At 38.3% G+C, this 22,117-nt stretch overlaps 1 protein-coding gene across 1 annotated transcript; it reads right to left on the bottom strand.

The window, feature by feature from the left end:
- Nucleotides 1-1,137: 1,137 nt before the first annotated feature.
- On the bottom strand, nucleotides 1,138-21,624 carry elmod3 (ELMO/CED-12 domain containing 3). Its single transcript, XM_079637214.1, has 13 exons — nucleotides 21,555-21,624; nucleotides 19,744-20,438; nucleotides 16,773-16,844; nucleotides 16,590-16,670; nucleotides 16,438-16,507; nucleotides 16,275-16,337; nucleotides 14,432-14,520; nucleotides 14,194-14,317; nucleotides 9,867-9,989; nucleotides 3,978-4,108; nucleotides 3,786-3,862; nucleotides 3,475-3,602; nucleotides 1,138-2,967 (listed from the first exon to the last, which is right to left on the bottom strand). The coding sequence occupies exons 2-13, from the start codon at nucleotides 19,777-19,779 to the stop codon at nucleotides 2,723-2,725; spliced, it is 1,239 nt and encodes a 412-aa protein (XP_079493340.1). The 5' UTR covers nucleotides 19,780-20,438; nucleotides 21,555-21,624; the 3' UTR covers nucleotides 1,138-2,722.
- Nucleotides 21,625-22,117: the final 493 nt, after the last annotated feature.

The following is a 22,117-nucleotide window of genomic DNA, read 5'->3' as shown; positions in this document are numbered from 1 at the left end:
CCACCCTCTCCATTAAAAAACAAAACAAAAAAACAGCAAAACAACAACTAATTGTGCACACGTGTACAAGAAAAGGTGCCAAACCAGGCTCATATCATGATCATTTGCAGGTTTGATTGTTCATAAGGAGTTTTGAGCTGAATAGAAGCACACTTTTGAGGAGTAGTAACCGGGTAGTAACTGCACATGACGGCTTGAAATATCCTAAACCAGAAGGATATTATGTACATGTGCTTTCCATCGGTTTTTGGCCAATACTCTCACTTGACAATATTTGTGTCTCCTCTTAACCACTTGAAACTGAAATTAGCTGACATACTATTATGCAACATCATAAAATTCACTCTTGCTTTCAGCAGGTCAGTGTGGAAAACAAATCATATTTGAAATACAATGCTTGCCATGGAGTTTACAACAGCACTGAATTCACTCGGATATATAGGATTATGAAAGCGTTGGACCAGCTTATATAAACTAATACAAACCAGCCAGACTATATTAAATAACCCAGGAAAGGGTGATTTGCCTTTGTATATAAACATTCTTTTTCCCATCATGCTTTTGCTCTTATTCAAGTTTATAAAATACTACTCTGCTTTATATAAAATTAAACTGGCTAAAGTGACAGGACTTCTAATATACATCCACTGAGTATTTATATTCATGTGTCGTTTAAGAAAAAAAAACTACAAAATAATAACATAAGAGCGTAACAAATAAACCTGAAACATACAGAACGCACTGTACTCATATCGTACAACAACACTTTGGACTAGGTAACTTAGACAAACATATGCAACCATACCAAGTTAGATTAACAAGCTTTTTTTAACAAGGAATTTAAAACAACGATTCCTGGATGCTACATCTCTAGCGCTACCTGACATGCTTACAAGACGAGAGTGCAGGATAGGGTTGCAAAGGGAGGAAAGACTTTCCCCATCAAGTTTTTTTTCCCAAAATGTACAGTACATCACTGTCAATTTACATGACTGTTGCAACCCTCACATCTTTAATGGACCTGGACTAAGGAGAACAAGACGCAAATTACAAAAATACATCAAATTCTCAACTATTTTCTGCACTAACTTGATGTGGCTCAACAGTAAATAAGGTACTCTACTTTTTTTTGTGTTTAAATCAACAAGTCTCACGGTGTCCTTGACTATACTATAGACAGAGGTCTCACATGTCTACTTGAATGCTGTTTGTTAGATGCAAGAAGTTCAATAGAGTGATTCACTTTTAGATATTGAAGGTTTCGACGCGTCTCATGCAACTCTGAAGGAAATAATCGTTAGCTTACGTATAACATACAGCTTAAATGACCTGCAGCTTCCTGGCTAATGTTTTTTTAAGCCATGTTTTATAGACACGAGTAGCCCTATTAAGCCTTGTTTACACACTTTCATTGCTAAAAGTGCTGTAATGATCTAATCACTGTCCAACAGTTTAAAAATACACCATCTATTCTCTCAGGACAAGCTTGTAGACAGCTTGAGAAAGCTGTACCGCATGAGAAAAGTCATAAGTAACCGATAACAACTTTTTTAGGATTATTTCTGGCATAACAGGGATTGACAACATCAATTGGGGACTCGTCCGGCATACTAGAAATGACCCAGCACAAGTTATTTGCCCATGGGATCATCCTCACTCTCGTCCACATGTTCACAGTCACGTTATGACTACTTACAACTGGAATGTACCTGCTTGAAACATGTAGGCTTTTGCTTCATGCAGACAAGCATAACACCTCCAAATATCACATTCAACTTTGATTACTGTCCTAATTGTAGCTCAAAGCGCAAACAGAATTTAGCTGATAAGGAAAATTCTGTTAATAGTGATCAGTCTGCAAGGGTCAATGTTAGCTTTGTAACAGAACTGCAAAATAGATACTCACACATTCATACATTTTGGTCTACAGGTCACTAAAATGCACTTTCCCATCAAAAAGATGTCCTGAATTTACCATTTCAGGCTCTTGTTGAAGAGTTCCTGCCAACAGAAACATGCCAGAAAATCTCTGAATCTTATTGTGACATTTATCTCTCTAAAGGGACTCTCTCTAAAGGGATTAAAAAATAAAAATAAAATAAAAACCTTTGGCCTATTGAGTCTATTTCCATCCAATGTTTTGATACCTAATACCATTTTTCAACAGTGAAGAGTAAAGAGCCAACATCAATATAAACTCTGCCAACTTTCTTGAACATTGACTCGGTCACAGTGAACATGTTCAACTGACCATGAGGACCACAAAGCTTTCACTAGACTAGTCTCAATCAAAACCATGCCTAATAGTCAGGCCTCACACAGGAAGTCATTCTCACTCAATACCACAGTCGTGGGTAAGGTGCTTGCTTCTGCAGGCCACTCTGCAACTGCACACCAATGAGGCCTGTAAGCCTCTTTCTTCCTGATAGGTTCAAGATAACCTGCTGCCACTAAGGCAGGTCATTCTAAGATTCTCCTTTTAAACTGATAGTTGGCAACTAAATCTACTGGTCTTTTTCATAGAAAGCATTAAAGAGCCAATATGTACTATAAGAGAACAGAAGACAGTAAAGAGTTTTATAGCAACTACAGTTACAACATAGACTTGTCTCTGAGTGTACTTAAGCAAGAAAGGGCAGAAAGGAAACAAAGAAACAGAGAAAGACCAAGTTAGAGCATGAGAGATAGTCGAGACTGTACAAATCAAATGCCTCTATGTCTCTCAAATTAGTCTCGCCTCTCCCTCCATTTCAGGTGGCAGCTCACACACTCCGGTGAAGTTAATCTCTTTCCCCTCCTTCCCGCCTTGACTCCCTGCTTGAGACCCAGTGTCACAAGGTGAAGGGTTGCTATGTGATAGCGTGTCTGGTGATGTCCGGTGTCCTGTCCCAGCACGTCGCTCCTTCAGGTAGCCCTCGAGACGTTTGAGAATCTGCTTGGGGTTCTTCTTAGCAAAAAGCTCCACTTCTGTGCATCACAGAACAGACAAAGAGGTGGTCAGACTTTTTCTTTTCTTTTTTTTTAAAGTAGATAAACTTAAATGTTCAGCATCCAGGCTACCTGGACCCAAGGTGTTCAATCCTGCTCCTGGAGGGCCACCTTTCATCAGAATTTAGTCCTAGTCCTAATTAAACACACCTAAACCAGCTAATTATGGTCTTCAGGATCACTGAAAACGTCCAGGCAGGTGTGTTGGAGCAAAACTCAGCAGGAAAGTGGCTCTCCAGACTACTCTCTAAACTACAAAGGGCAATATACACGGTCACAGTAACAAGGGTCAGTGAGAGTTAAACATGTTTTTGGATCAAACCTTTACTATTATAAGTGGACTTTATGGGGGAAAATAAAAGTAAATTATGGCCCCTTTAAATGATATTGACCAAATGACACCGTGTTAATTAAAATCTCTGCTGAATGTCAGAAAACGATACCAAGAACAAATTTTACGCTGTTAATTTGTAACTGAAAAGTCACCTTTGAGTACATGGCCAGAATCCAAGATAGTTTTCTGCTGGTTCTTCCACAGCTGGTAGAGGTGCAGGAATGTTGCAACATAAAAGTCATTCAGCACAGCAACAACCTGTTGCCTTCGGTTACACTCCCTAGGTGACATAATAAAGCAACAAAATGTTTTATTGCCATGAAAACAACTGAAGAAGTTATGTTAGGCAACAGCACGAACACACCCAGATGATTTCAAAGCTTTAAAAAACCCGTAATTAATATTACTCAAAATAACAATCAGTTAATGTTCAGGTAATCTTGTGAAACAAATTATGACTTACTTGGACAGCACTTCCTCTCTAAGAGCATGTAGGGCTATTCGGGTCATGTTGATTGACATCACACTGAACGGAAAATTCTGCAGGTGTTAAATTAAAATAAGTATTTTTATTATAATTGAGTGATAACGGTAAGTGTATAGTTTTTAAAGCATGCAAGTGAGCAAGTGTATGTTTCTTTGTGTTTTGCATCACCTGGACTGGATGCCGAGAGAGTTTGTAGATATCTCTAGCAAGTGGTAGTATCTCTGGGTCCATGACAAAGTAGAGAGTGTGCATCAGACCCAGAAAACCAGTTCCCCTTAGATCTGTAGCAGGGTCTGAACCTAGGAGTAAGAAAGTGTCACACAAAAACAAAGTTTACAAACCAGGTGACTTATTTAACCCCCTGGGGTCGGCAATCACGCCGGTGTGATCAACTCGCTTTTTTTCTTATCAAGTGCAAAAGACACTCAAAATACTCTGTTGATTTTGATCTTACATATAATTGTTATACATCATTCGATCCTGTTAAGTGTCCATTTTTGTGTATATACTTGCCAAATAAAGAAAAATAAACATGATGCGAGTTCTGCCTTCTCTCTGTCAGTGAAGTCCATTCTGAAACGCGTCCGAAAATGAACTGTAACTCAGCGAATACTCAGTCACGCAGACATACAGGCATGAAGCTTGAATTCTCTTCTTTTAAAAGTAGTCATTTATATAAAAAAGTTCATGTAATCTGTATGAAAAGAGAGATGTCATTCGTTCTCATTATAGCTCATCAAGTGTTAACGTGACCATGCCCACGGAGAGCGCACGCTATTCAAACGCAAATGATCTGAGGCAACCCATGCAAACTTGTCAACGCCCACATCAGGTTGATAAAACACACCAAGGTTTATCAGATTAGTGTACTTTACGTTGCGACGCTGTGAGGAATAATAATAATCCTGGAAAAGTTACCTCCGAAGTGCTGGTTTATTTTTATTTCGAAAAGACACGGATCCAGCTGAGATTGTGAATCTGTAAGTTCTTTATTCTTAAGTTCTTTACAGCTCGCAAAAAGACTGTTTAAATATGAATCGCATTTTTGTGTGTGAATGAATGAACCGCTTTTACCAAACTATATTGCTATACTGAGATGAGTAAAAATCAAAATGATTTTTTGAACAAAATGAACATTTGAACAAAAATCAAATGTTGAAATAAAATGTCTTTGTATAAGCAACGTATTAAACTGCAAATTAACATATATGCCCTAATACATCGGTTCCCAACAGGGGTGTCGCGGCCCACAAGGGGGCCTCAGCGAGCTCTGTGGGGGGTCGCGTCATATGTTGAAAAGTTTTGAGCAATGAGCATTAAATAAAAGTTCTTAACTTTTTTCTGTTCAAAATTTAAAAATGTACATAATGAGCGAGTTCATCATGAATCCATTTTCCAATCCGTGTTTTTGTCTTATCCTGAACCACTGGTACTCCTATAATAAGTGTTAACATTGGGACTATTTTACACGGGTTCGAATGCGGAGTAGCCCAGGACCTGCGTGACTCGTCATAGACGTACACAGAGAGAAGTAGTTCCGGCTGCAATGTTCTTCCGAAAGACGCATTATTCTGTTAATAAACGCAAGTTTATTATCGCTTGCTATAGCGCCAAAAGCGTCAAAAATAAAGCCTCACAAATAACATGCAAGTATTGAGGTACCAGACAGCAGTCATTTAGTAATACCCTATTCTTTCTTTTTTTTTTACCTACACACCAGTGTGAATATTTTTGATATTGCATTTCAAATAGGGCCAATTTATAGGCTACTCCTATGCTTACGTTTTTTAATTACAATGGGCCTACTGATGTTTTTGTTATTGTATTTTCAATATTATAGGCTATTATTTGTGCATAAACATCTGGTTATAGTAAACATACCGTTTGTTTGAAAACAACATATTTTGTCATCCTTGCTGCAAGCTTACAAGAGCGATAATATCATTAAATCTGAAGGGGGCCCTAAAATATTTTCTTGAGAAAAAGGGGGTCTCGGACAAAAAAAGGTTGGGAACCACTGCCCTATTATATCATAAGAACAATATGTTACAGACGAAATATGAAAGACAACATATCATTGACTAGTTTTGGATAGATTATAAAGTTTGTACTGTAAAATAGACTACTGCCACATCAAATGAGCTTTTGTTCGTCAATTTCTGCTCATATGTTAAATATATAGTATGTTTCGTTAAAAATAAAGTCATCAACTAAGATGTTATTATAGTGTTTGTTCCAATGTAGGCTATATTTAAACTAATGAATCCTTAACTTTGAAATACGTATGATAAAATGTATAGGCCTACTTTAGTTTTTACAAAGAAAGATTACACTTGAAATAATTGTAATTGCTGTTGTAATTGTAACCTTTAATAAAATAGCAAGTATTTACAAGGTAGATGTAAACAAAATCTTAAAATGTCAATATAATTATTCTTATTGTGTTTTATTACTGACAAAGTTGGGGAGAGGATTCATATTCCAATACTTTCTGAAAATACAGTATGAGAATTAACTGCACAATTACCGAATTTTCCGGACTATAAGTCGCATCAGTCCAAAAATGCGTCATGAAGAGGAAAAAAACATATATAAGTCGCACCGGACTATAAGTCGCATTTATTTAGAAATTTATTTCACAAAATCCAAGACCAAGAAAAGGCAAGTTATTCAGCTACACAATAGCACACAGAACAACAGGCTAAATAGGTGTCCGGCATGTTAACGTAACACAGGGTTTCCAGCAGCACTTTGGAGCTAAGCAACACACGCCTGCCGCTTTTAACTACGTCGTCAACAAAAAGTATATGAGCGATATCCGCCGTGTTACTCTGTCCTGTTTAGAGCTTAGATTCTCTGCCCGAGCCCGATATTTCCCGCCTCTATACTCGGGCCGGACCCGTGATCTAGAGATGTGTAGTGCGGGACTAGATGTGATGGCCGAGTGCGAGCGGTAGCCTAATGCACTCACTATGTGTGTGCGGGCTGCGGGAGAATAAAACGATTAAATATAAATATATATGAATAAAACGTATAAAAACTAATAAATTGTTATTCATCTGTTGCAGAAACACAACAAGAAGAACTAAAACAAAATAGAAACGATTTACAGGCCAGAGTTTCTATTTGTAACATGTTTGCAGCGTTGAGCGATGTAGCCAATCACAGACATATGTGTTGATTTCTTGAACGCAATGGCCAATCAGAAGCATTTAAGATAGAATCCCCTCACGGCTCAAAACTGACTTTTTGTTCAGTGCTGAATTCTGCATGCTGGCAAATCCTCTGATTATAAAAGATATTATGAAATATTCATTATGCAGTCAGCTTCATTGATAATAACAGAGATGTAGAGATCGCGATGAACTGATGTCAGCTTTTTAAGAATTATTAAGAGAGCGCGCATTTGCGCGCAATCATGGCAAACCAGCCTGCTTGCTTTTATGTTAAATTAACAGTGGATTGTGAATGTTAATGCTTTAATAACATTAATAACAATAGCATTTATGCTGATGTGTATGGCGACACGTAGGCTAACACAAAGTTAAGTTACACACAGTTATCCGCTGATTGTTTTAAGGTCTATGTGCGATGCAAGGCGCTGCTGCCGCGAGGCTAGAAGCTCCGGGCTGTTCTAGAAAGGAGACTGATCCAATGCAGCAAAGATATTTAACGGCTAAAGCCCGTAGTATAGCCTATTGGCTCTGTTGTATCCCCAGAATTCCGATCGGCGCACAGGGACAAAAATAAATAAAGATAAAAAAATATATATATTTTCACAGAGTAAAGTCTTCTCTACGAAATGCAATGCAAGAGATCGCACGCGGGCGCCTCGACGTCCTGATTATATGTCTGCTATATTTGCTTCTTATTTATTAATTCCAGGCAATTGGTTGATGAAACATTAATTAAAATTAAGATACAATTTATACAAAACGAAATTCGATTTAAAGAAAGGCTTTTTACTAAATAAATCTTAAAGGGTTAGTTCACCCAAAAATGAAAATAATGTCATTAATGACTCACCCTCATGTCGTTCTAAGCCCGTAAGACCTCCGTTCATCTTCGGAACACAGTTTAAGATATTTTAGATTTAGTCCGAGAGATTTCTGTCCCTCCATTGAAGCTGTATATACAGTATACTGTCGATGTCCATAAAGGTAATATAAACATCATCAAAGTAGTCCATGTGACATCAGTGGGTTAGTTAGAAGTTTTTGAAGCATCGAAAATACTTTTTGGTCCAAAAATAACACAAAATAAGACTTTATTACGCATTGTATTCTCACCCGGGTCTGTTGTCAATCCTTCACAGTTACGCTGATGGCGTAAGACGCTGATGACGTGTTATCTGGTGCGCCCAAGCTTCGTTTATAGACTGAGGGAAACGCACGCTGTAAAAGTGTCTCATCCGCGACATGCACATTTACGCACCATTAAAAAAATGATATCCACGCAAACAATGTAGAATAGCTTGAATATAGCGTGCGTCTCCCTCAGACTGTAAACAAAGCTCGGGCGCACCAGATAACACGTCATCAGCGTCTTACGTCAGCAGCGTCACTGCGGAGTCCTGAACGCAGATTCACAACAGACTCGGGAGAGAATACAATGCGTAATAAAGTCTTATTTTGTGTTATTTTTGGACCAAAAAGTATTTTCGATGCTTCAAAAACTTCTAACTAACCCACTGATGTCACATGGACTACTTTGATGATGTTTATATTACCTTTATGGACATCGACAGTATACTGTATATACAGCTTCAATGGAGGGACAGAAATCTCTCGGACTAAATCTAAAATATCTTAAACTGTGTTCCGAAGATGAACGGAGGTCTTACGGGCTTAGAACGACATGAGGGTGAGTCATTAATGACATTATTTTCATTTTTGGGTGAACTAACCCTTTAATAAAGTGGTCAAAATAATCTCTGACCCATCTTATGATCCTACTCATGCTGTTCACTTTTCATATACTGGTAATCAACATATATTAAATCAAAATAATAAAATAACATTATATTATGTACATAAATATGGAATATAATTGAATTACTGCCTGATGAAAATTTGACTATTTCAAAGTGTGCTCGTTTTTTTCTGAGGTAACAACATTTAAGTCTGTCAAGCAAAAAATGTAAACCATAGCCTAGCCTATATTTCGTTTTGCCAGCACTTTATTTAGACATCATTCAATTTCTGTTATATGGGGGAATTTCTTGCTTTTCAACCACGGTAAGAAAAAAATCCATACCGTCCCAGCCCTAGTAGACGTAATGTTTTCTCTTGGTTCATCTCAGTCAGTATGAATTAATTTTGATATATAAGTCGCACCTGACTATAAGTCGCAGGACCAGCAAAACTATGAAAAAAAGTGACTTATAGTCCGAAAAATACGGTACGGTACAAAGTATTTATTTATTTATTCTTTCTTGTGGCTCAGTGACACACCTGAATGAAAGGCTCATTATGCAGCTCATTATGCGGCTATTATTGTCTTCTCAGGTGTGAAGCACTCAGTATTCATGATCAATCACGCCCACACACATACTGCCTTTCAAACAAAAAGTGTCTTAAAAAAATTAAATCAATGTATTGTTTTATGTGAATGATTTGGCAGGATGATTTTCAGATCATTTTGAAGCACTCTAGGCATCAACATCAATTAATCAAAAGTCTTGTGAACACATATTTAGTATGTGTTTTGTGGCCTTATTTCAGAAACTTTAATTATCATTTTTTTTCAATAACCATTCATAAACATTATTCTCTCAAAAATACAATCATGTATGTATACATGTTGCTCAAATATTATGGTAGCCCTGTTTGTGCTAAATAGAGTGTTACACCTTTGCCATTAATATGTTTATAAGCAACTGAAAAAAGCACAAATGTCAGGGCATGTCAAAACATCTCAAGGACCCCAAAAACACCTTAGACCACAGAGGGTTAATGGAATCATGAATAATTAAATAGTCGATTATTGTGGTTAAACAGTTTATCTTGATATTTAACACATTTTTAGCAGAGGTGCCATAATATTTTTTTGACGTACCTTGAAAGCCCACATTCTCCCAGTGTGGTCCATAGCGAGGGCAGTCTGCTCGAGTGCAAGTCAATTTCCTGTAGACGGTCTGGAGTACACGCATGTGCACTGACTGTCCATTATCCAGAGAACCTACAGAATCACAAACATTTGTCTCTGCATTTCTCCTCTTCACTAGCTTGTTTCCTAATCTAGTTGTCTAATAATTAAGGGTGTCACGATTTTGAATTTTAAATCGAAATTGACCGAAATTAAGTCACAATCTCGAACTTCGAATTAAAAAATAGAATCGTCGATGCTGCCACGCCCCCATGTCACGTCCGGTCGGCTTGCCAAGCAGCAAAAAAACACGCGTCAACCTCCTCTAACTTAGCTACAGCCAGTCAAAAGATAGCATGGCAACTGCAGATGCAGGAGACCCATCGACAGAACTTGAACCCCCTCCTCTTTCACTGAAGTCACCAGTGTGGAAGTATTTTGGATTTCCAATGAGTTATGTTGACAACGTGTTCAACGTTCGCGCTTCAAAAAAGCCACAGATTGCAAGCTCTGTACCATATTCTTCCACTGGCAGCACGACTAAGGCTCCGATCACACCTGCTGGTTTTTCAGGTTCGAAAACGCGAGGCACACAGCACTGGCCAATTACACAGAATGAGCAGTGCGCTGCGTTCTTTATGTTGCTAGGCAACCACCGAAACAGCTGCCCCCCTCTCCATTCATTTGCTTGGACAGAGGGAAAAAACGTGAGGCGCCTGGGGCGCATAAACAGCGCGCAGAACGCTCACTGCCATAGGAAAACAATTGAAAAAAGGCACCTCTCGCTGCAAAAAAAACGCATCAGGTGTGATCGGGGCCTAACATGGCAGGGCATCTCCGCAGGCACCACAAAAACTTACATTTATCTGTTAAACCAACAACTGTTTGTTTGTTTTGTTGTCAACTTGAATGTCATCTTCTGTGAAGAAGACTGCCTTTACAAAAGAGAAACTAGATGGCAGGTTATTTGCTCAAGTTTCCAATTGACTGAAGATATAAGTTATTGTTACATTATGTTGTTAATAAATGTTTTAAATTTGACAATGTACAGTAGTGTGGTACATTGTGAACAAAGGTCAGATATTATATTGCATAAAAGTCTATTCTAAAAATGGCCTTGTAACCTGTGCTTTAATAATAATAATAATAATAATAATTAGTTACATTTTTTCGAAAGACATCCTGGGATTTTTAATGACCACGGAGAGTCAAGACCTCGGTTTAACGTCTCATCCGAAGGACGGTGTTCTTTGACAGTATAGTGTCCCCGTCACTATACCGGGGCGTTAGGACCCACACAGACCACAGGGTGAGCGCCCCTGCTGGCCTCACTAAAGGTACGTTCACACTACAAGCGACAAAGAGACACGTTACCATTCATTTCAATGGGGAGCGGGCCTTTTCCGGAAACACGCACGATCGCGGCCGTTGGCGACCTGATGGGCGACGCGACAAAGTTGAGATTATGCAAATGATGAACTTTATGCAAATGAAGTGCGACTTTCGGGAGCGACAACCAATAGGAGTGAAGTCAGTGGAGCGCGGGTGATCATCCGTCACTCTCTGACAGAGGCAAGTTGAACGAGAAGCTAATTGTAGCAGTCAGAAACTGTCCTATCTCCGTGTACAGTGGTATTCACAGTACTGACTCAGAGCCTGATTGGTTTCGTGAACCCATATAGACCGGTATTTGCCGGTTTGTTGCAATTAAATAGCCGCGATGGCAAAAAGCACTCACAGTTTCTCGTTCATTTTTAATATTATGCATGTTATGTACTGATTCCATTTATATTTAGAATTTTCCATCCAAAATGTTTGTTTGTAGTGGCAAGAAAACGGATTTGTTGTCTAGAACATGGAGAAACATCTGTGAATGTCACTCAAAAACATTACTAGGCAACCAGTAGCGGGAACAACCACTAGCGACCTAACCGCCAGCCACTGGCGACCTGCAGCGACAAAGTCGCTTGTAGTGTGAACGTAGCTTAACACCTCTTCCAGCAGCAACCTGGTTTTCCCAGGAGGTCTCCCATCCAGGTACTAACCAGGCTCAGCCCTTCTTAGCTTCAGTGGACAACCAGTCTTGGGCTACAGGGTAATTTGGCTACTGACCTTAGAATCGAATCAAGGATTTGGAGAATCGTGACACCCCTACTAATAAACCTGGCATTGTATATTACAAGCGAACTCCCCATTTTCAAATATGAATTTTTGTTTTCCACCTTTCTGAAATGACAGGATTTGAAATGGCCTCGATCGTGATGTCATGATTTTCCTCTACATGATTTTTCTCTAAATCAAGGATGTGTGCTCTCTGCCAAATTAATAAGCTAAACTCCAGAAAAGATCTGAAAATGCATTTCACCACCTCTTTAACTGATTCTTATACTCTTACACTAAAAAAAATATTAATTGTGCTGTCAAATCATTTAAATGATTATTAATCAAACATTTTTCTGTAATTAATTGTACCTAACATTAAGATTAACATTAATTTTTACTATATTTTTATATTGTAATAAACAACATAAATACAGTATATTTTTTGTGTAATGGTCAAGAGCAGTGAGTGATTTGTTCTTTGATTAACATTAATGGCATTACATTTATATAACAGCAACAGGTTTATTAGGCTGGGAGATTCAATATATACTGCCAGTACTGCACTGCATTCTCTTTTGTGTCTTATCACGCTTGAATGGTATACTGTATATAAAGCTCGCATATACTGTAACGCTAGCCAATGATTGATGGAAAAATTGCTGTTAATTACGTTAAATATTTTTAACGCGTGGTGGTGGTCCCTCTTTTTAATAAGGGGGACCGGAGGGTGTGTTCCAACTACAGGGGGATCACACTTATCAGCCTCCCTGGGAAAGTCTATGCCAGGGTACTGGAGAGGAGAATACGGCCGATAGTAGAACCTCGGATTCAGGAGGAACAGTGCGGTTTTCGTCCCGGTCGTGGAACACTGGACCAGCTCTATACCCTCTACAGGGTGCTGGAGAGTTCATGGGAGTTTGCCCAACCAATCCACATGTGCTTGGTGGATTTGGAGAAGGCATTCGACTGTGTCCCTCGTGGCGGCCTGTGGAGGGTGCTCCGGGAGTATGGGGTCCGGGGTCCTTTGCTAAGGGCTGTCCAGTCCCTGTACGACCGAAGCAGGAGCTTGGTTTCGCATTGCCGGCAGTAAGTCAGACTTCTTCCCGGTGCATGTTGGACTCCGGCAGGGCTGCCCTTTATCGCCGGTTCTGTTCATAATTTTTATGGACAGAATTTCTAGGCGCAGCCAGGGGCCGGAGGGTGTCGGGTTTGGAAACAACACGATTTCATCTCTGCTCTTTGCAGATGATGTTGTCGTGTTGGCCCCTTCAGACCAGGACCTTCAGCATGCACTAGGACGGTTTGCAGCCAAGTGTGAAGCGGCTGGGATGAGAATCAGCACCTCCAAATCCGAGGCCATGGTCCTCAGTCGGAAAAAGGTGGCTTGCCTACTTCAGGTTGGTGGAGAGTTCCTGCCTCAAGTGGAGGAGTTTAAGTATCTTGGGGTTTTGTTCACGAGTGAGGGAAGGATGGAACGGAAGATTGACAGACGGATCGGTGCAGCTCCTGCAGTAATGCGGTCGATGTACCGGTCTGTCATGGTGAAGAAAGGCACCTCGATTTACCGGTCAGTCTACGTTCCTACTCTCACCTATGGTCATGAACTTTGGGTCATGACCGAAAGAACAAGATCCCGGATACAGGCGGCCGAAAAGAGCTTTCCCCACAGGGTGGCTGGGCGATCCCTTAGAGATAGGGTGAGGATCTCAGTCACTCGGGAGGAGCTCAGAGTAGAGCCGCTGCTTTTCCACATCGAGAGGGGTCAGCTGAGGTGGCTCGGGCATCTGTTCCGGATGCCTCCTGGACGCCTTCCCGGGAAGGTGTTCTGGGCGCGTCCCACCAGGAGGAGACACCGGGGAAGACCTAGGACACGCTGGAGAGACTATGTCTCCCGGCTGGCCTGGGAACGCCTCGGAGTCCCCCCGGAAGAGCTAGAGGAAGTGGCTAGGGAGAGGGAAGTCTGGGCATCTCTGCTTAGACTGCTGCCCCCGCGACCCGGCCCCGGATAAGCGGAAGAAGATGGATGGATGGATTTTTAACGCGTTGAAACTAAATACAATTAAATTGCATGCATTAACACAATAATTTTGACAGTCCTACAAGTTATCCATTGGAATATATTAGAAAAAACAATGTATCTAGTCATTAAAACAAAGCATGCTACCTGACTTGTCAAGTCATATGTTCTACTCACATTGTGCGATGGCAAACACTAAGTCTCTCTCTTCTACAAGGTCTTTGTGTAGCCGTGGAGGTCCGAACAGGAAATGGGTGATGGCGGCCAATCCAGTCCTGTGAATGGTGGGCTGAATATTCTTCTGATAGAGGAGAAGAGCAAGTAAAAAAAGAAAGAAAAAAGAAAGAAAGAGATTGGTCTCAATAGTCATGACAATCATAGTTTCATAATGCATATTCACTTGAAACAAACTCACAAGCAGGTCTCCAAGGTCAGTGGTCTGAAAATGCTGCAGAGCCTCATTGAAGGAGATCAGTGGTGATGGAGTGAGATCCTCAGCAAGAACTATAAAAGACACATTGTTTTTTTTCTGACAGATGACCACACAATGCATCCCTCCATCATAAACATGGTTCAGTCTAGAAAATCAGAATACATAAAGCATATTCTGTCACTAAAAAATAGTTCAATATGGAGGGCAAACCAAGAGAAATGTGGATTATAAAAAATATTGCATACATTTAAAATATTTTGAATTTATATTATAAGTTTTAAACTTATACATTTTAAACTTAAAACTTTTAAAACATAAAATGCATTTTATCATCACTGAATACATTTATTTAGAAAATATTATTTTCTAAATAATGGCAGGATATCCTATCCAGTATAATAATGTTTGTAATATTATACAATTAAGTGATAAGTGATAACATACTACATGATGAGAAAAACCTAAAACGGTTTGATAGTATCGGTGTGATACTATATAAACATGATATTGCACGATCATCAAACAGCAAAGTACATTTGATAAAAATAATAGCACGCTCCCTTTATCTGTTGCTGGTTTGAGAGATGGGGAGTCACACGCTCATTCATTTAACGAAGATGAAAAGAGACTTATGATAAAGATGAACAGTTTTGAGCAATGAAAACATGCACCTTAAATTCATTGTCATGTTAAAAAATCTCAAAACTTTTGGCTGCACTGACTGCCAGCTTCAAACATCATGAAAACACACTGCATATGTGACACAATTGTAGGAAATTCTTAATTTATATTTCTGAAAGTAGGATAGGGGCAAATATTTTACGGTTTTACGTTTTCTTTTTACCATATTATCCAGACTTATGGCCTGTTGCATTCTCTATGTAAAGACTGCGTCTTAAGCCGGGCATACCCAGTGTGATTTTTGTCTGATTTTGAGCCAAATTCTTGACTTGTGCGACTCTTTTTTGAGTCAGGCTGAGAGCTCTATCATGCGTCATTTGTCGTGCAGTGTACAGGGGGAAACGAGAGGCGATTAACCCCTCCCAAAACAGCAATTGGACGCTCGGATGAATTTCTGACATGAAAATCTGAAGTCATTCAACCCTTAGTCTTCAGTGTCACATGATCCTTCAGAAATCATTCTAATGTGCTGATTTGATGCTTTAAAAAATAATTAAAAAAAAATTCTTATTATTATCAATGTCGAAAACAGTCGTGCTCCTTAATATTTTTGTGGACAGTCAAAGGTCCTTTAATTACAGTGTTTGAAAGGCACCCCCATATTGGTTTTTTCTAAACCTTTAACTCCAAGTATCAAACTTTTTAATTATTAATTCATTCTAAATCACCTAGCATACAAACTCCACTTAAACTTAGCTGAAAGTCTTTAGATTGGCTTAAAGAATCTCGGTCACATTTTGAGAGTTTCAGAGCAGTTTATGGTTCAGTTTACAGAGCCTAAACAAGTCTGATATGTCATGACATTTACTGAGATCTGTCAGGGGACAGATATTTTGCTAAAATTATATTAAAATGTCTCATATCATGAAAAGATTTTGGTCATATCGCCCACTCCTATGTCTAAATATAGTTATTGTGCTGTAAAATCATTGCCCATTTGTTGTCCACACATATCTCACCAAGAGATGCTAATGCTCCAGATTGTATCTGACAGCGATCAGGTTTCGTAATGCATCTATTTTAGCCAAGGAGGTGATGCCATCTCTCCAGGGTAGGGGCGTATGCTTAGTCATGGTGACGTAATGTGCTCAGTATCCAGGCTGACAGGACGTTGTTTCCATGGTGACAAGGTAATTGGTCTCACCTGGTTGGATGCTCTCCAGGGCATCCCACTCCTCTTGTGCTCGCTCCACCTCCAAGCTCACCTCTAGACAGACAAAATCACACACACATATAGAGTAAAGGATGTTGTTGAACTACTGACATCATTCTGTGTGTAAAATGTTTCTGAGTGATGAAGTCTTTACCTTCTGTTTTAGTCTGATTGCCTCCTGCTGCCAGAGACTGTAAGAGTCCATTCTGTTTTAGTGCTGAGATCTACACAACCACAAGTTCACACCATTACCATTGCTATACAAACCAGTAACATCATGTGACTATGTTTAAGTGAAATACTCACTGGGACAGTTTTGAGATAAGGGTTGCCATTCACGTTGCCATTCTCTTTGATGCAATTACCTGGAGACAATCCATTTAGGATCTAAAAAAAAATCCAAAGCACAGCAACAGAAAGCAACTGTGATCCATGCTGATAGTGACAAGACCTAGTTTCACTGAACAAATTTTAGCAGTGTGTTCTCACAGTTGTGCATTTGGAGTGCCCATTGGTTAGGTCCTCTGTCTGTTTACACTCTTGTGGAAAACCATTCAAGCCCTAAAAGGAAGAAATTAAACAACATATTAAAATCGGTAACACTTTACAATAAGGTACATTAGTTAACTACTTTCGTTAACATGAACTAAGAATGAACAATACTTGTAAAGCATTTATTAATCTTAGTTAATATTAATTTCAACATTTACTAATACATTATTAAAATCAAAGGTTGTATTTGTTAACATAAGTTAATGCACTGTGAACTAACATGAACAAACAATGAACAGCTGTATTTGTATTAACTAACATTAACAAAGAAATATAATATTGTTACAAATGTATTGTTCATAATTAGTTTGTGTAAGTTAATACATTAACTAATGTTAACTAATGAACCTTATTGTAAAGTGTTAACAAAAAATCTGTATTGGTAATATTATTCCTTTCCCCAAATTTTTCTGAAAAGCTGCCACAAATGTTTGAAATTCAACTAAATTTAAAATGCAAGTAGGTCTAAAATGAATTCTATCAAAGTTTTTCCAAAGTATCGCAATGTCCATTTGAAGCTGCACCGATAGTCTAAATTATGAGCACTTTACAAATGCATTTACGATTACATTTGAACAGTGCTTTTAATTTACAATATATAATCTCCCTAGTCAGAGTAGTTTTCATGTTGTGAAATTCCCTCTGTATTGTCTGCTCCCAGAGTAAAACAAAGAGTGTAAGTTATGGTATGCATCACCTGTTAAGAAATTTTAAATGCAGCATCAACAGGACATCTGTGTATATGCATGCCCCAATGTTACAAAATCAGTCCTGAGCTAGTATACTATAGTATAGTATAGTTTGGCTTTTTCATAGATTAGCAGACTAAATGGACTTCTATGTTTTATTTCCATTCTCAGTTTCGTTTAATGACCTTTGACTCAGATGTTTCTCCAAAAAATCATTAGTAAACCAAATAAACTGTATAAAAAAATTATAAAAATTCCTTATTCCCAAATAAACTGTATAAAATTAGCGGTTAAGATTAGGGATATCACAATATACTGGTATTAAAAATATAACCATATTTAAAGGAATAAATATTGATTTCATGTCAATATTGACACAACAGATCCGATAATATTGTAAACAATCCAGAGCCAGTATCTATCTATTTGTTCTCTCGCAAATATGTTGCGTTCGCTCGCAAAATGTGTTCCGTTCCCCCAAGAAGCCAGAACACAAAGTTTCTCGGTAGAGCGTTTAAGTTTTTATCTCTTGATTTGTTCTTATAGGTGAAAGAGCAATAATTCTGATGAAATCAGAAAAATACATTTCTCAAATGACATAGTGATTATAATTTTGAGCAAAATAATTGTGATTATCAATATAACCATTATGCAGTTTTCACTGACTAAAACTTAACTAAAAATCCCAGACATTTAAGCCTGGTTTCACAGACAGGGCTTAGATTAAGCCAGATTTAGGCCTTAGTTCAATTAGGACATTAAAGGATTAGTTCACTTTCAAATAAAAATGTCCTGATAATTTACTCACCCCCATGTCATCCAAGATGTCCATGTCTCTCTTTCTTCAGTCGAAAAGAAATTAAGGTTTTTGAGGGAAACATTCCAGGATTTTTCTCCATATAATGGACTCCTATGCCAACCAACGGTTTGAAGGTTCAAATGTCAGTCTCAATGCAGCTTCAAAGGCTTGACACGATCCCAGCCGAGAAATAAGGGTCTTATCCAGCGAAACGATTGGTCATTTTCTAAAAAAGGTATTTATCGCTAGATAAGACCCTTATTTCCCGACTGGGATCGTGTCGAGCCTTTGAAGCTGCATTGAGACGGACATTTGAACCTTCTTTGAACATTTGAATGGTTGGTTGTCCATTATATCAAGTCCATTAAATTGAGAAAAATCCTGGAATGTTAAATCCTTAATTTATTTTCGACTGAAGAAAGAAAGACAAGGACATCTTGGATGACATGGGGGTGAGTAAATTATCAGGACATTTTTATTTGAAAGTGAACTAGGCTAATCCTTTAAGGTAGCTTATAAACATTCCTTAGAAAAAAAACTTTACTGGTGTGCATCTTAAAACAAAACAATGGCACTAACATATTTTAAGATATGCCAGTGCAAATTGCTTTCATTTAAAACAGCTCAAACATGCGTTTTAGTCTGGGACTAGGTTTAAGCCTTGTCTGTAAAACCAGAGGTTAGTCGGCTAAAACTTCACCAAACAAAAACAGGACAAGGTTGACTAAATATAATATAAACTAAAAAGTACATTTAACACAGGACTAAGAATTAGATGACAAAACTAACACTAGTTAGTAGAGACACTGCACAGACAGGTAATTCACACTCACATCTCTCTCTTTCTTTCTTGATAGGCTAATTCATTCAAATAAATGTTATAATTCAATCAAATAAATATAACCTTAACCGCACTACTTTATTTGTCTGATTTAAAGCAGACAGAATGCTAGATCTAACAAGTCGTAGCTTAACCCATTTTAACCCTTGCCGTCAAATGTAGTGCTAAAAACATTAATAACAGCTTTAACTTGTCAATGCTCTAAATGACCATGTATAAGTGGGATAATTTAGCTGTGCATGATTTTAATCCATGACGTGGATGCAAAGAACCAGCTAAACAATTTTTAAAATATTGTTTTAAATGAAAAAACATCAAAATAAAACACTGACTTAAGTTACTAAAAAATATATTTTATGTTTAAATGTCATTTGAAAATTAACCATGAACATGTATTTGTGTCGTAAAATTGTTGAAATATTCAATTAAAATCTATATTAAGTAAACATTTTACATCTAAGAAGTTCTGCTGACAAAACGTTTGGTAACCCAATTCTAGAGGAGACCATTTTTTTTACCTGTGGAAGTATAGTGTAGTGTAGTGGCTTGAAGTACTCTAGGTAGGGATGTCATACATACCTCTGTATGTACTGCGATTGCAAGAACCCCTTCCATGACACGAGTCCACGGTCTCGCTGTCCCCTACTGTCCACCCATCCTGTGGACTAGGCCAACTGTAAACACTGCCCACTGGACACACATGGTTCTAGAGCACTTTTAATGCTTTCAGAAGCACCTGCTCCTTGTCCTACAAGCGTAGTTTAAGACTGAAACAGCAGAAGAGCTTTCAGTAGTGCATTGTTTAACCGTGCCACTTCTTGAGATTCAAAGAGGGGCTGGTAGAAACAGAGTTGGGCCAAGGAGCAGAAGCATAATTTCAGTAGTAACAGGCCTAAGGTTTCGTTCTAGTGGGACTGTGCAGCGAGTTGTGAATCGTGATGGCCTTGTTGGAAATGAATTTCTCAAGTCCGTCAAGTGCTAATTGTACCGGGTCTGTGGAACATTAATAGGTGAAAGTTAGGCTTGTTATCGGCCCACTTATGTGAGACTGGAGTGTTGCAAAAGGAGCAGAAATCAGACATTGATTGGGTACAGCAGTGATGAAGCTGTATTTGACAGTGCCTGTGTTGATGACTCTGATGAAATTGTACTTGGAGGATTGAAGGCTTATTATGGGGATGTGTCGCTAAAAAGGGAGTTTAACGATGGATTGGAGGGTCACTAAGGGTCTCTTCTTAATCCTCCCTGTGGCCTTCTGATGTCAGCAACAGTCTCTGTAGGATACAATAATATATATTAGAATATGCAAATTGTATATAACAGATTTCAAAAGGTATATGCAAAGCAAATATCACCGTGTGCAGAATATATAGGCATGATACACTCTCCAGTTTGCATTATTGAACAATGTAAAGGAGCGCTGCACAGAAAATAGGCATCCAAACGGGATGACGTCATCTTATCAAAACTGCATCCCTAAGAAATCGAAATAGATGGAGTAATACGATCATCAATTACCACAGGTGGAATTTCAAAAGGTTATTTTCGTTTTGCAATGTCTTTAATGTGCAGACAGGCTTTATAAGGCGGATAACTGAATCTATTGCATTCATAAAAATAAAACGGATGAGGGATGACGTCATCTATATCCTGACTCACAAAACCTGAACTAACTAAACATTATAATAAACATGAACGACAGACAACTCAAAAGCCAAAGTATTAATCGATAATTAACGCTGATTTGGATGTCAGCGACATCAGATATGATGCATCAGCTCCAAATGCGGCACAGCATGAATGTATGACAGCATCCAGTGAACTGTCAAACACCTTTACAAAAGATACATTAACCATTATACATACATGACGGTATTACTTTACTCGTATTTTACTTCAGCAATCACTAATCTAGCAACATATATTGAATATGAAAGATTTATCAGACGGCTAATAATGATAAAGACCAATAAAAAAAACTGACCAACTTACTCGCACAACAGTTAGGCTATTTCTGCCACAAATAACGGTACATTTCAGCCCCCTCCTCATTCTCTTCAAGTTAAATGAGCAACACGAAACGCTCACGTTTACCTCAGCACTCAAAACCTGCCGTTACTTATTTCCGTTTAAAAATGTTATATTTACTGTCACATTTCAGTCAGTGACTGGTAAAGCGTCTGTCTCGCGACCTGGTCGAGCTAACGTTAAACTGCCTCAATCTTTTTGTACTCTCGCTTCTAGCTTAGCTAACTTGCCTATAATTAGTCTTTTATAAGACAATGTATACCAAACCGTGCGAACAGTGTAGCGTTGTCTTTCTTAACTGCTAATTACGCAATTATACGCTTGCTAGAATGATAAGTATTAAATATTAGTTTTATTTTTACCTCAGTTTCTCTCCCTCCAATCTCAGCTTCCCTTCCCCCTTTCCACAGTAACTGAAAACCCTGACGCCTTGTGGGAATTGTGGTTCTTCTACTGTAAATAGACTTCCGGTGCTGTATGAGTGCTTAAAGTCACGCTGTAAAGTTCGTTTTTCTTTTTCTTTCTTTTTTAACAGTATTTCAGCAAAAACAGTGACTGCAGTGCTTAATCTAAAAATATATAAAATTATATTTTTAATTTATGTATAGCTATGCCATTTTATGATATTTTAATTATGTAATATATTTGTATTTTCACAATTATAATAGTAAATAATGGCATAGTTTATGCTTAAATGCTTTTGGCTCAACAGTCCTTCAAGTAACAGAGAAGTTAAAACTATGCGAATGGCAAAACATAAAAAAATCTACACTTTTGTTTCTTTGTTTGTTTCGTTTTGTTTCAAAGAGACAGCAGTCAGCTATAATCTTAAAGGATTCTTGTATAATTAAGTATAATAAATAACTAAGATTCAATCAGTCCATACAAAAGTGCAGAACATCCAGTGATGCATGGAATGAAGGCA

The sequence above is a fragment of the Phoxinus phoxinus genome (genome assembly GCF_949152265.1).
Source record: "Phoxinus phoxinus genome assembly, chromosome: 15".
NCBI classification, from domain to species: Eukaryota; Metazoa; Chordata; class Actinopteri; order Cypriniformes; family Leuciscidae; genus Phoxinus; species Phoxinus phoxinus.
This window is presented reverse-complemented; position numbering and strand designations above follow the sequence as displayed.